A 13,160-nucleotide genomic window follows, 5' to 3' on the forward strand; every position below is an offset into this window, starting at 1 on the left:
GTGGGATTCAATTTATTTCAGCATTTCACAGCAATGTAAACATTTATGGAAAGGAGTGTACTCTTATATTAGTATAGAATAAATGAAAAATATTCACGTGTACATGCCCGTGTCCATCAGACCAATAACCTGCCTTGCTTTCAAGGCTGGCTGCATTCAGAGAAATGGGAAATGAAGAATAGCAACAAGGTTTATTGTATATTAAGTTATTTTTTCCTGACAACCAAAGTTAAAAACCTCTACGAAAGTCTTACAAAAAGAAGCCGACTACAGATCCATTGCAGCTAGCAGTGCGGTATAGGTGCATAGTGGTGATTAGTACATTTACAGAAGTAATTCTTGTTAGGCCACGTTCACATCTCCGGCAGCAGATTCAGCAGCCTGCCGTATTTCTCCGGATCCAGCATTATATAGTTTACAGCCGATCCGTCCGCATACTGGCATGAATGCAGAGTTTTGGCCAGACAAAAACTGTTGCATGCAATGGTTTTTGGTCCGGCAGACAGCCAGCATTTGTGCCAGATCAGCTTGCCGCAGATGATGTGTATGCGGTCTAACTGAAATAAGGAGTAAACATTAAAAGAAAATACATTGAATATATTAAAGTGGTCCTTAGGATCATCTGTGATTATGTGATCGGTAGGGTCAGCAGAATAAAGGGGCTGAGGTGCTCCATGGCTCAAGTGACTGGGGCCGAGCTGCAATTGAACAAGCCCATATGCTTGGATTAAAGCACTTATCTTGGTTGCATGATTCCCGGCTACTTCTGCTCTACCTAAGCCCATCGCCATCTCTACTTCCTGGTCGCTCTCCATATGGAAACATGAGCACTTAGCCAATCAATTGCTAAATGGAAGCAGCAGGTGATTAATGAAGTATTACTTTCAAAATGTAAGCCATTCTGATTATACTAAAAATTTTACTGGCCAGGCATACCTTCTAACACCAAATGGGCTGCAGCTCTCAAGAGACCATCATGGCCCTGTCATTGTACTGACTGGTGGGGGTCCCAGTGGTCGGGCCCCTTAGAGATCATACATTCATACATAACCTAAATAAAAGCATGGAATTTGTGTTTTATCCCAGAAAACCTTTCAAACTTACTTTGATGCATCTTAAATCATGTTCAATCCAACAGTGCCAACATCTCCTAGAAGTCCCATTATCTTTGTGAACATACTGAAACCACCATTTAGGGTCACATACTCAATTCAATCTTTATCAAGACCAACAATAAAAAAATAAAAGACATCAGGTGAATGAGGATCTGAATAATACCAGTGCACGACCACCATTATTGATCCCATGAAGTTCTTGAGTGGAACATCTTCATTGAACAGCTGAGGTCTTCATTAAATCTCTTGTACAAAGTCCAGGTTATTTCTAGTCATGATTAAAATGCCACTAAAATCAATAAGTTAAAGTCTATAGCAAAATATTCTCTACAGTATCATCTTGACTATCCCCCGAGGCGAGCTCATGGTCTGTGCAGGTAGATTTTGGGTCACTGAGCCAAACTCTAGTCGTTTAATGAACCTAGAAATGAACAAATTTGATATTATCACGATGCAAATATATAAAGAGATAACCATGTCTGTGCAGTCATACATCTTCTGATCATCAAAAAGCAGGGTCACAAAGTTTGGTATTTAAAGGGAACATGGCACCTGGGTATGCTGCAAAAAGACATCTCCTTTTCCTTCTGAACCCTCACTTGTAATACTGGACATCCTCCATTTAAAAGACTATGGCGCTGCCATCCACAAAACACGGCCAGCGGCCAAGGGAACACCGCATTGTGGTGCAGACCTATTGACATAAATGTGTCCGCGATACGCAAGATACAGCAAAACACAGGACAGGGATCAGCAACCTCCGGGACTCCAGCTGCTGTGAAACTACTTGGCTGTTCTTATAATTCCCATAGAAGTGAAAGGAGGATTCTGGGAGGTGTAGTTTTTGAACAGATGGAGTGCCGGAGGTTGCCCATTCCTGACATAGGACATGTCTTATCTTTTGTGGCGTGGAGGCACGGACCTGGAAGCCCATGGAAACAAGCAGATGTAGAGTTCACACAGCTGACGCCCACGTTTAGCGGTCTGCAACATGGGCACGGTGGCACCGCGGTTGTGTGAATTTACACTAAACCATATGTGCCAAAATTCCTATGAAGACCACAGAGAATGTTGCCACATAGTAAATTAATATTAATGGAAAATGTAAGAACAGTGGCGTACACACAATACATGGGGCCCCGGTGCGAAATTGATCCATGGCCCCCCCCCCCCCCCCCCCCCCAACCCGCCGCCGCACCCATCTCCACTACCGCCCCGCAGATGATCAGATCAGCCCAGGCCCCAATCTGGCAATCCCATCAAAGCAAGGCAGATGGCCCTTGGCAGTTGACCGGGGGAAGTAGGGTTTACAGTCACTGGCACTCCTCTCTGGCAGAAAAAGCCTGCAGCAACAGGGCACACTGAGGCCCTCAGCCCCCCCAGGCATCCCCCCTGGCAGATGACCGGGGGGGGGGGGGTTTACAGACTACAGTCACTGGCACTTGTTTCTGGCAGGAAAAGCCCGCAACAGGGCACACTGAGGCCCCCAGGCATCCCCCCTGGCAGATGACCGGGGGAGGGTTTACAGTCAGACTCAGTGTGCCCTGTTGCGGGCTGCCAGGGTCCGCTCCGGTCCGGTCCCCTCCCTTTTACTTACTTACCGTCTGCACTCTGCAGTTCTTCTCATCCTCTCTCAGGCATTCCGGATCCCGGTCTGAGTCTGACTGACTTCAGGCGCGCGCATGTTCTCGCGAGACCTGCACAGGAGTTCGCACAGGTCTCGCGGGAGTTCACGGGCCCGGCACCGGCGCTGACCGCAAGGAGGAGGGCGGGGGCAACTTAACTGGGATTGGGGTGGAAACGCAGCTGCAGCAGGGGCCAGGGGTCCGCAGGCGGCCGGGCCCCCTGGGGTGCCGGGCCCGGTCGCAACTGCGACCCCTATATGTACGCCACTGTGTAAGAAGCCAGCATGAAAACGGTCCTAGGTTATGTGACAAAAAGTGCTGCCACTAGTGCCCCATCTGCTTTGTCCATAAGACAAGGAGGCCACAAGATAAACATATGGAAACTTTACAGGATACCTTTGTGTGTAACTAAACCTTTATATAAATGTTTACTATGTTGTCCCAAAAGCAACTATCTCTAATATACTTTATTAATCAATTTTCTATTTTTACTACACTTTTCCCTGCCTAAAGCGCACCAGTCACTGTGCGCTTAAAGCTCTGTTCTCTGGACACCGCTGACAGCTCAGCTCTGCGCACATTGCTGCTCCTGCCTGTGCTCCCAGGAGGATTACTAACTCCTTGCATAGCACATGGGTACCCATGTACTACAGTCAGGTCCATAAATATTGGGACATTGACACAATTCTAACATTTTTGGCTCTATACACCACCAGAATGGATTTGAAATGAAACAAACAAGATGTGCTTAAGGCCTCATGCACACGACCGTTGTGTGCATCCGTGGCCGTTGTGCCGTTTTTTTTCGCGGACCCATTGACTTTCAATGGGTCCGTGGAAAATGCACCGTTTGGCAGCCGCATCCGTGTTTCCTGGCCGTGAAAAAAAAAAATATGACCTGTCCTATTTTTTTCACGGCCAATGGGTCCGTGAAAAAACACGGATGCACACAAGATTGTCATCCGTGTCCGTGATCAGTGTTTTTTCCTATCATTTCAATGGCAAACTTGACTTTGATTTTTTTTTCATTTTTTATGCCCGTGGATCCTCCAAAAATCAAGGAAGACCCACAGACGAAAAAACGGTCACGGATCACGGACCTACGGACCCCGTTTTTGCGGACCTTAAAAAAAAAAATGGTTGTGTGCATGAGGCCTTACCTGCAGACTGTCAGCTTTAATTTGAGGGTATTTACATACAAATCAGGTGAACGGTGCAGGAATTACAACAGTTTGCATATGTGCCTCCCACTTGTTAAGGGACCAAAAGTAATGGGACAGAATAATAATAATAAATCAAACTTTCACTTTTTAATACTTGGTTACAAATCCTTTGCAGTCAATTACAGCCTGAAGTCTGGAACGCATAGATATCACCAAACGCTGGGTTTCCTCCCTGGTGATGCTCTTCCAGGCCTCTACTGCAACCGTCTTCAGTTCCTGCTTGTTCTTGGGGCATTTTCCCTTCAGTTTTGTCTTCAGCAAGTGAAATGCATGCTCAATCGGATTCAGGTCAGATGATTGACTTGGCCATTGCATAACATTCCACTTCTTTCCCTTAAAAAACTCTTTGGTTGCTTTTGCAGTATGCTTTGGGTCATTGTCCATCTGCACTGTGAAGCGCCGTCCAATGAGTTCTGAAGCATTTGGCTGAATATGAGCAGATAATATTGCCCGAAACACTTCAGAATTCATCCTGCTGCTTTTGTCAGCAGTCACATCATCAATAAATACAAGAGAACCAGTTCCATTGGCAGCCATACATGCCCACGCCATGACACTACCACCACCATGCTTTACTGATGAGGTGGTATGCTTAGGATCATGAGCAGTTCCTTTCCTTCTCCATACTCTTCTCTTCCCATCACTCTGGTACAAGTTGATCTTGGTCTCATCTGTCCATAGGATATTGTTCCAGAACTGTGAAGGCTTTTTTAGATGTCGTCTGGCAAACTCTAATCTGGCCTTCCTGTTTTTGAGGCTCACCAATGGTTTACATCTTGTGGTGAACCCTCTGTATTCACTCTGGTGAAGTCTTCTCTTAATTGTTGACTTTGACACACATACACCTACGTCCTGGAGAGTGTTCTTGATCTGGCCAACTATTGTGAAGGGTGTTTTCTTCACCAGGTAAAGAATTCTTCGGTCATCCACCACAGTTGTTTTCCGTGGTCTTCCGGTGTTGCTGAGCTCACCGCTGCATTTCTTATTTTTAAGAGTGTTCCAAACAGTTGTTTTGGCCACGCCTAATGTTTTTGCTATCTCTCTGATGGGTTTGTTTTGTTCTTTCGGCCTGATGATGGCTTGCTTCACTGATAGCGACAGCTCTTTGGATCTCATCTTGAGAGTTGACAGCAACAGATTCCAAATGCAAATAGCACACTTGAAATGAACTCTGGACCTTTTATCTGCTCATTGTAATTGGTATAATTAGGGAGTAACACACACCTGGCCATGGAACAGCTGAGAAGCCAATTGTCCCATTACTTTTGGTTCCTTAACAAGTGGGAGGCACATATGCAAACTGTTGTAATTCCTACACCCTTCACCTGATTTGGATGTAAATACCCTCAAATTAAAGCTGACAGTCTGCAGTTTCATTTCAAATCCATTGTGTGGTGTATAGAGCCAAAAATCTTAGAATTGTGTCGATGTCCCAATATTTATGGACCTGACTATATGCCAAGATTAGCGGAGCAGGCTCCTGCTCCTGCCAGCTCCGCTAACCTAAGAGTCCTGCATGTCAGTTCTCTTAGCTTAGCAGAGCAGGCACAGACAGGAGCCTGCTCTGCTGAGCTAATCCTGGTATAGTACATAGGTACAGGGTATGCCAGGAGTTAGTAATCCTCCGGGGGGTACGGGCAGGAGCAGCAATGTGCACTCCTGCCATTGATAAAATGTACTGTGTACTCCATACACCACTTAGCTGTCAGTGGTGTACAGAGAACAGTTTTAAGCGCTCAGTGAATGGTGCGCTTTAGGCAGGGAAAAGTGTACTAAAAATAGAAAAATGGATTAATAAAGTATATTAGAGATAGTTTTATTATGGCATTAGGGACAACATATACAAATTTATATAGAGGTTTAGTTACTCTAAGATCTGGAATATACGGCACAATAAATTAATGATCCAGTTCAGCCTGTTATCCTGCAAAGTTGATCCAAATGAAGGTAAAACAACCCATGAGGCAGAAGCCAATCTTCCTCATTTTAGGCGAAAAAATTCCTTCCCGACTCCAATCAGGCAATCAGAATAACTCCCTGGATCAACGACCCCTCTCTAGTAGCTATATCCTGTAATATTATTACACTCCAGAAATACATCCAGGCCACTCCTGAACTCTTTTAGTTAACTCATCATCACCACCTCCTCAGGCAGAGAGTTCCATAGTCTCACTGCTCTTACCGTAAAGAATCCTCTTCTATGTTTCTAGACTTACGCTGGGTTCAGACCTGAGCGTACGCTCTGTATGCGCGATTGTACGGGCGTTTACAATCGCGCATACAGAGACAAGCGAACGCCCATTGTCGCGCGTTCCCGCTGAAGTCTATGTACGGGAACGTGCGACAAGACGCCCCAAAAAAGCTCCTGTACTTCTTGGGGCATCGGGCGTTTTACAGAGCGATCGTACGCGCTGTAAAACGCTCAGGTCTGAACCCAGCCTTAGAGGATGTCCTCTCGTCACAGTTGATGGGAGAGATCTCTGTACTGACTCCTGATATATTTATACAGAGCTAGTAGATCTCCCCTCAGTCGTCTCTTTTCTAAATGAAATAACTCTAATTTTGATAATCTTTCTGGGTCCTGTAGTCCATTTAGTTCTTTGATTCAATCTCTGATGAGGTCATTCTTGTGCTCAGGTGACCAAAATTGTACAAAATACTCCATGTTACAGACTTCGTTATCATGTCCTACAACAGTGTTCCTCAACTCCAGTCCTCAGGGCTGACTTGCTAGTCATGATTTGAGAATACCCCACAGAATGAATACCAGTGGTCAGTCCTGATGCATTAACACTAATTATATCACCTGCTCAATGTTAAGGAAATCCTGAAAACGTGACCGGCAGGTGGGCCCCCGAGGACTGGAGTTGAGGAGCACTGTCCTAGACAATCACTTGCAAGTGGATGGCAACTTTCTGGTAAGATTTCTAAAGTGCCATAAAATAGTTCTGTTTCATTGTCATTGTCTGCATTTGACTTCCTGATACTTTTAATAGTTTGAAATAGAGAAACTTTGGATATTATCCAGAAGAGTGCTGGAGAAGATGTGTTTTCACACTATTAAGCATTTTGTTTTCATATAGCACTGCTGACAGAGCGCTTCTGCCTTGTACCATCTGGATTTGAATGAGTGAGGCTTGGACTTACTAGTGAGCCGGCTGCATTTCAATTATTTGTCCTTACATTTCTGTTACCGCAAACTCTAAACCACCCTCATAGCTTACACCAGCGCTTCATTTCAAGGCCCCCTGCTGCTTATGGAGAAGACGTGTTTTTTTTTTTTGCTCCACAGGCATAAATACTTACCCATGTGGCCACTTCTGCTCAGGTGCAGATAAAGGAGATATTGCTGCCTGTATCTGTGCAAGCATCTGAGCAGAGATGCATGCAGCCAAGTGAGGCGGTCATGTGAGTAAATCATCTTGATTTATTCAAGACCATCTCCATCCATGCAATGTGCATTCTATCTTTGGACAGCAGGGTGCCTTGAAATTAAGGGCTAGTGTAAGCAATAAGCGGCTGCAAGAAGGCGGTGGTCATGTGACCTCAAGTGACAGCTTCATTGGGCTGCTTCTGACTACCAGTACTTCTGCACAGGTGACACATGCAGATACAGGGGATTCTACACCTGTATTTGCACATGCGCAGGACACCCGACAAGTAGGTTTACTCTGCTGATACTGGGACAACGGGGCCTTCACTGCAACAGCGTATCTGCTCCATGCCTAGAAAACACTTCCATAGAACTTGAGGGGGGTCAGATCCTGTCCATTGTGCTAATGGCTCATGTATCTGCTTTCAAAAGACAGGAAGTGTTAACATACGTTGGGCCTACTGGCCAGTGTGGAAATTGCAGGATTATACACATTTTTATTCTCTGACCAGTTACAGGTGCATGATGTAAACTGTAGTAAAGGTAATCTTCTTACCAGTGTCTGTATTTGTGAGTTATCCCCTATCTTCTGATCCTCAGCTGTGTCATGTGACCAGCACTCTAACTTCCTAAATAACACAGCATCTTAAGTTTGGGCAGGAAGCCAGCTTCTCTATGTATTCCTATGGGAGCCTCAATGTCAGTCTCATGGGAATGAATAGAGAAGTAACTGACCTCCTGTCCTGTGTCAGTTGGAGATCAGAGTTCTGTTCACATGCCACAGCTGAGGATCAGAAGGGAGGTTATAACTCACAAACAGTCATTTGGGGAGAAGATTACATTCACTACAGATTATTTCATGCACCTTTTTAACAGGTCAGAGAATAAACATTTTTGTGTGAGTGCTACTTTAAATATAGATCGTGACATGGAAAAACACCTGGTTACAAAGTGCAACAAAGGTCTTATTCAAACATGATGCGACTTACCCCTTTTCCCCTGACCCCATAATGGGCATACTGAGACTGTTTTCACTGCATTCTCTAGTGTTGTTTACATGCGCCAGTAAAGGTGCCACCGGTCTACTGGGTGACTGTTCATATACAAAATTTTTGCAAGATGCGAGCTTAGACTCCAATGCCTGTGGAAATAAAATACAGGCACTCAAATTTGTGTCATAAACAAAAATACACCGGACGCTGTCTACGGCTTCCCTTATAATATGATATAAATGAAATTGTTATTTTACATCATGGTATAGACCAGGCATGCTCAACCTGCGGCCCTCCAGCTGTTGCAAAACTACAACTCCCATCATTCCCTGTTGGTCTACAGCTATCATCCTACAGAAGGGCATCGTGGGAGTTGTAGTTTTACAACAGCTGGAGGGCCGCAGGTTGAGCATCCCTGGTATAGACTGTGGGGGTCATTTATTATACTGAAATACGCTTAAAATTAGTCGCATTTCAGGGGCAGATGGCCTGCGACTTTGCCCCCCTCACGCCAGGTCTAAAATTGTGAGATTGGCATGGGTGGGGGAAGGGCAGGCAGGCCCCTCTCATTCATCATTTTCTAAGCCTATTTCAGGCGGAGAAAAATGACTAAATGTAAGATAGCTCGGAAGCAGTCTTACATTTAGAAGTGGCGCTGGATACGCCGAAATTATGGAGGCCGGCGCCTCTTCATAACTTTAGCGAACCCACCGCCAGAGCAGGTGCTTCATTAGAGCAGTGTCTAAAACCCCTTTAATTAGTAAAGAGAGGATTCAAAAAATTAATAAATAAATAAAACTGGCTTACCCCAACTTTCCGAAGTAGATCCCCTACAATGTTCAATGCAGATATCCTTGCAGATGGCGTGAGTGGCGTGCCACAATATCCATCATCCGAACCTGGAATTTACAAAGTTAAATGAGTGAAACCACTGAGAAAAATAATCAAAGTTTTGTGTTCTGCTGCAGGATACTTTAAGCCCCTGCAGTGATACCATTGTTTTTCCAATTACAGCTAGAAATATCAAAACTTTCCTCATGGTAAAACTAGGGAGATTTGTCAAAAAGAGTGCAAAAGAAAAGTAAAAGGCACTAGATGACATGCCTTAGGCTCAGAGCACATCTGCATTGGCCTCTGCCGTAGTTTTCACATTTTTACATACTAGACAAAAGTAGCGCACAAACAGTGCGAAGAAATAAACCACAGCAACTCACAATGGTTTCCATCACAAGTCAATAGTATCTGTTGTGTGAAAAATCTATCGTTTCATGGTGGTTTCCTTTTTAACTAAAGATGTGTACACATCTTAAAAGGGCATCTGTCAGCAGATCTGCACCTATGACACTGGCTGACCCGTTACATGTGCACTTGGCAGCTGAAGGCATCTGTGTTGGTTCCATGTTCATATGTGCCCGCACTGCTGAGAAAAATGAAGTTTTAATATATGCAAATGAGCCTCTAGGAGCAATGGGGGCGTTGCCATTACACCTAGAGACTCTGCTCTCTCTGCAACTGCCGCTCCTTCTGTACTTTAATTGACAGAGCCAAGCGTGATGATGTTTTCCCTGCCTGACCATTTCACTCAAAGTGGAGAGGGCGCGGCAATTGCAGAGAGAGCAGAGCCTCTAGGTGTAATGGTAACGCCCCCGTTGCTCCTACAGGCTCATTTGCATATATTAAAACATAATTAATAAACAATACGGGCACATATGAACATGGGACCAACACAGACGCCTTCAGCTGCCAAGCGCACATGTAACAGGTCAGTCAGTGTCATAGGTGCAAATCTGCTGACAGATGCCCTTTATGTTTCAATGGGGTATTTATTGATGGAAGCATAAAAGAATATATCAATTCAATACAGAATAATTCAGGTATTAAACTTGAATATACTTCATATGAAATAACAGTACATGTTGACATTCCTATTGCAGTTCACAATTTTAGCGTAGTCAGCGCAATATCTGTAGCTTATAGAGTAAAGACACAAAAGGTGAACTAGTGAACTAGTGATATACATCTCGTCATGCCACTATCAATCACAAAGTAATACAGTAACGTATGTCTGAGGAGTGAGAGGAGGATAGCCAAGGTTCCCAGAATTTTTCGAAGGTGGAGAAAGTATCCATCCGGATGGCCGATAATCTCTCATATAATAAGATCCTGTTGATCCTGTCTATTACCGCCTGATAACTTAGTCCAGGCGATCTCCATTTATAAGCAATATGTATTCTAGCCGCTAATAGTATAAACTGTGATAACTTAAAGGGGTTGTCCGGGTTCAGAGCTGAACCCGGACATACCCTTATTTTCACCCCGGCAGCCCTCCTGAGCCTGGCATCGGAGCATCTCATGCTCCGATGCGCTCCAGTGCCCCTGCGCTAGATCAATAACACACTGCCGGGCGGTAACTTCCGCCCAGCAGTGTGTTCGGTGACGTCACCGGCTCTGAGGGGCGGGCTTTAGCTCTGCCCTAGCCGTTTTACTGGCTAGGGCAGAGCCAAATCCCGCCCATCAGTGCCGGTGACGTCACCGGGCTGCCTGTCAGCCCCATAGAGAGCCCGGTATGTCACCGGAACTCAGAAAAATGCCTTTGCCCTGCGCGATTTAGCGCAGGGCAAAGGAGAGCATCGGAGCATGAACTGCTCCGATGCTCATGTCAGGGGGGCTGCCGGGGTGAAAATGGAGGGATGTCCAGGTTCAGCTCTGAACCTGGACAACCCCTTTAAAGTTGGGGTATCGAAGCCATGTAGGTTTATCAGCTAGTAAGCATAGCGTAAGGGATGTCTGATAGGTACAACCTAGAATGGAGGATAGAAGATTGCTAATCTGACTCCAAAACCTCCTGACTACTGGACAAGTCCACCAGATGTGAAGCATTGTACCAATATCTTCACATCCCCTAAAGCATTTGGGAGAGACTTCAGGGTAGATTTGATGTAGTCTGGATGGGACTAGGTAGGTTCTGTGCAAAAATTTTATGGAGGTTTCTGACAGATGCCCTTTAAGCTCATCATTCACAAGGTGTTCAACTAACTGTTATTTCCCCCAATTCCACCATGCATGCCTGGCCTGCCATACTTTAAAAAAAAGAGAGGGCAATAAATGGCACTAAATCAGACACCTGTGGCAGTGGCCTACCCACTTTGGGAACAAATGGACATGCTAAAGGGGTATTCCAGTACAAGAAATATAAAAAATAAAGCTGCCCTAGTGGCTGCACATGCTGTAAAAAATAAATAAAAATAATAATAATAATAATAATGACACTCGCCTCACCAATCCCCCACCTGGTACCATTCTGACGGTGCAGAGATCCCGGCCGCACTCCATTTCCTACTCCTGTTCTTGACATTGCAGGAAATGGCTGTGAATGCCGCACAGCGACTAAGCAGCAATCACAGCCTTTTCCTGCTGTGTCCAGCAGTCAGAGAGAACCTGACACCATCAGATCGGCACCAGAGGGGGGCGGGCAAGGCAAGTAGAAGTTCTGTTAATTTTTGTCCACCATGTGGAACCTGGGGGAAGTGTTTTTTCTTTGTGCTCCAAGACACTGGAGAAATGTAAGGCTCTGTCTATACAAGGACTGAAAATCAGAACGTTTGGTATCATTCAAGACTGAGGCGTTAATGGTCTTGCTCAGGATTGGAAAAACATGTTTTCTTCCAGGAAACAGCTCCACACCTGTCCATGGTTGTGTCAGGTAATGTAACCCAGTGCCCGAGAAGTGAACGGGGCTGAGCTGCAATACCACATACAACCTGAGGACATGTATGGAGCTGATTTTGGAAAGAGAGAAGACGTGTTTTTCTAATCCTGGATGTGTCCCACAGGAACACCTGGACCTTCAAAAGGAAGCAATGATGACTAGTCCAATAACAGTCTACTTACCCTTTCTGAAGTGCATTGGAGAGCTGAGACTAGAGAAGGACCCCCTGTGGCCTACAGGAGTAGACGGTACAGAGATGGAAGCTTGGACAGCCATGTCTATGCGTTCACTTTCTTGGTTAGTGCTTGCACTACGTTTAAGCAAATCCTGCTTCTGCTGAACTTCTAGCTCTTGTCGCAAGTCTAAAAGTGATAAAATGAGAAGGACGTCAAGAATCAAATGTATGGTGAAAGGTATTCCCTCACAGCTGAAGCCTACATAATATCCTAGAATGACTATCCATAGTGTGGCCATATCGCCCAACGCAATTATAGTGCAGGCTTAAGAAGAATAAAACTCTAAATGTCTCATGATGGCTATGCTAAAATTATATTGGTTATATACATTGAACGGTCCTCATTTAGTAGTAGGGTCTTCTGCAAATGGTTCTGGTTGGGTGACCCACTGCTAGGACCCAACCCCCAGTACATAATAGCTACTGAACTGCCCAGGTAATGTATGGACGTGATTAATCCTTCAAAGCAAGAAAGGCTCTCTGGACCTGTTCTGGCAAATACAAAAGGGCCCTGAATGGGGGACTTCCACTCCAAGTATACACTGGGGATCGTTATTTTACCTCGAGTTTCATCTTTCAGCCTCTGGATACACTCAAGATCATTTTCCTTCTCATCAAGTTCACTTTCAAGAATAGCATTTCTCTCAATTGCTTGATTCAAACGAAGCTCAAAATCCTCCAAGGAAATGATGGTTGCTCTGTGAGAAGCAGGAGTTGAGGCAAAGTAAGCACCTGGCCAGAGTACTTCACATGGAAATACCATCAAATCAAAGAAAACTATGTATCCCTGAGCATCCCCCCTCTGCCCTATACTTCCCTCAGACTTCTAGGTCTTGATACAGCTGCAATAAAGTGGTTGTCTCATCACAACCCGTTTCTGTGCTGCCA

General features: G+C 45.0%; 1 protein-coding gene across 2 annotated transcripts in view; it reads right to left on the bottom strand.

The window, feature by feature from the left end:
* The window catches only part of NDE1 (nudE neurodevelopment protein 1), a 25,065-nt gene continuing 11,905 nt past the window's right edge, over positions 1 to 13,160 (bottom strand). For both annotated transcript variants that reach the window (XM_044302994.1, XM_044302992.1), the window contains exons 5-9: positions 12,834 to 12,970; positions 12,220 to 12,399; positions 9,136 to 9,227; positions 8,326 to 8,477; positions 1 to 1,536 (exon numbers count right to left, since the gene is read on the bottom strand). In XM_044302994.1, coding sequence (XP_044158929.1) covers positions 1,443 to 1,536; positions 8,326 to 8,477; positions 9,136 to 9,227; positions 12,220 to 12,399; positions 12,834 to 12,970 — 655 coding nt within the window. In that variant the 3' untranslated portion in view covers positions 1 to 1,442. The remainder of the gene's footprint in view (positions 1,537 to 8,325; positions 8,478 to 9,135; positions 9,228 to 12,219; positions 12,400 to 12,833; positions 12,971 to 13,160) is intronic.

Source organism: Bufo gargarizans, chromosome 8, assembly GCF_014858855.1.
Source record: "Bufo gargarizans isolate SCDJY-AF-19 chromosome 8, ASM1485885v1, whole genome shotgun sequence".
In the NCBI taxonomy this organism is placed as follows: Eukaryota; Metazoa; Chordata; class Amphibia; order Anura; family Bufonidae; genus Bufo; species Bufo gargarizans.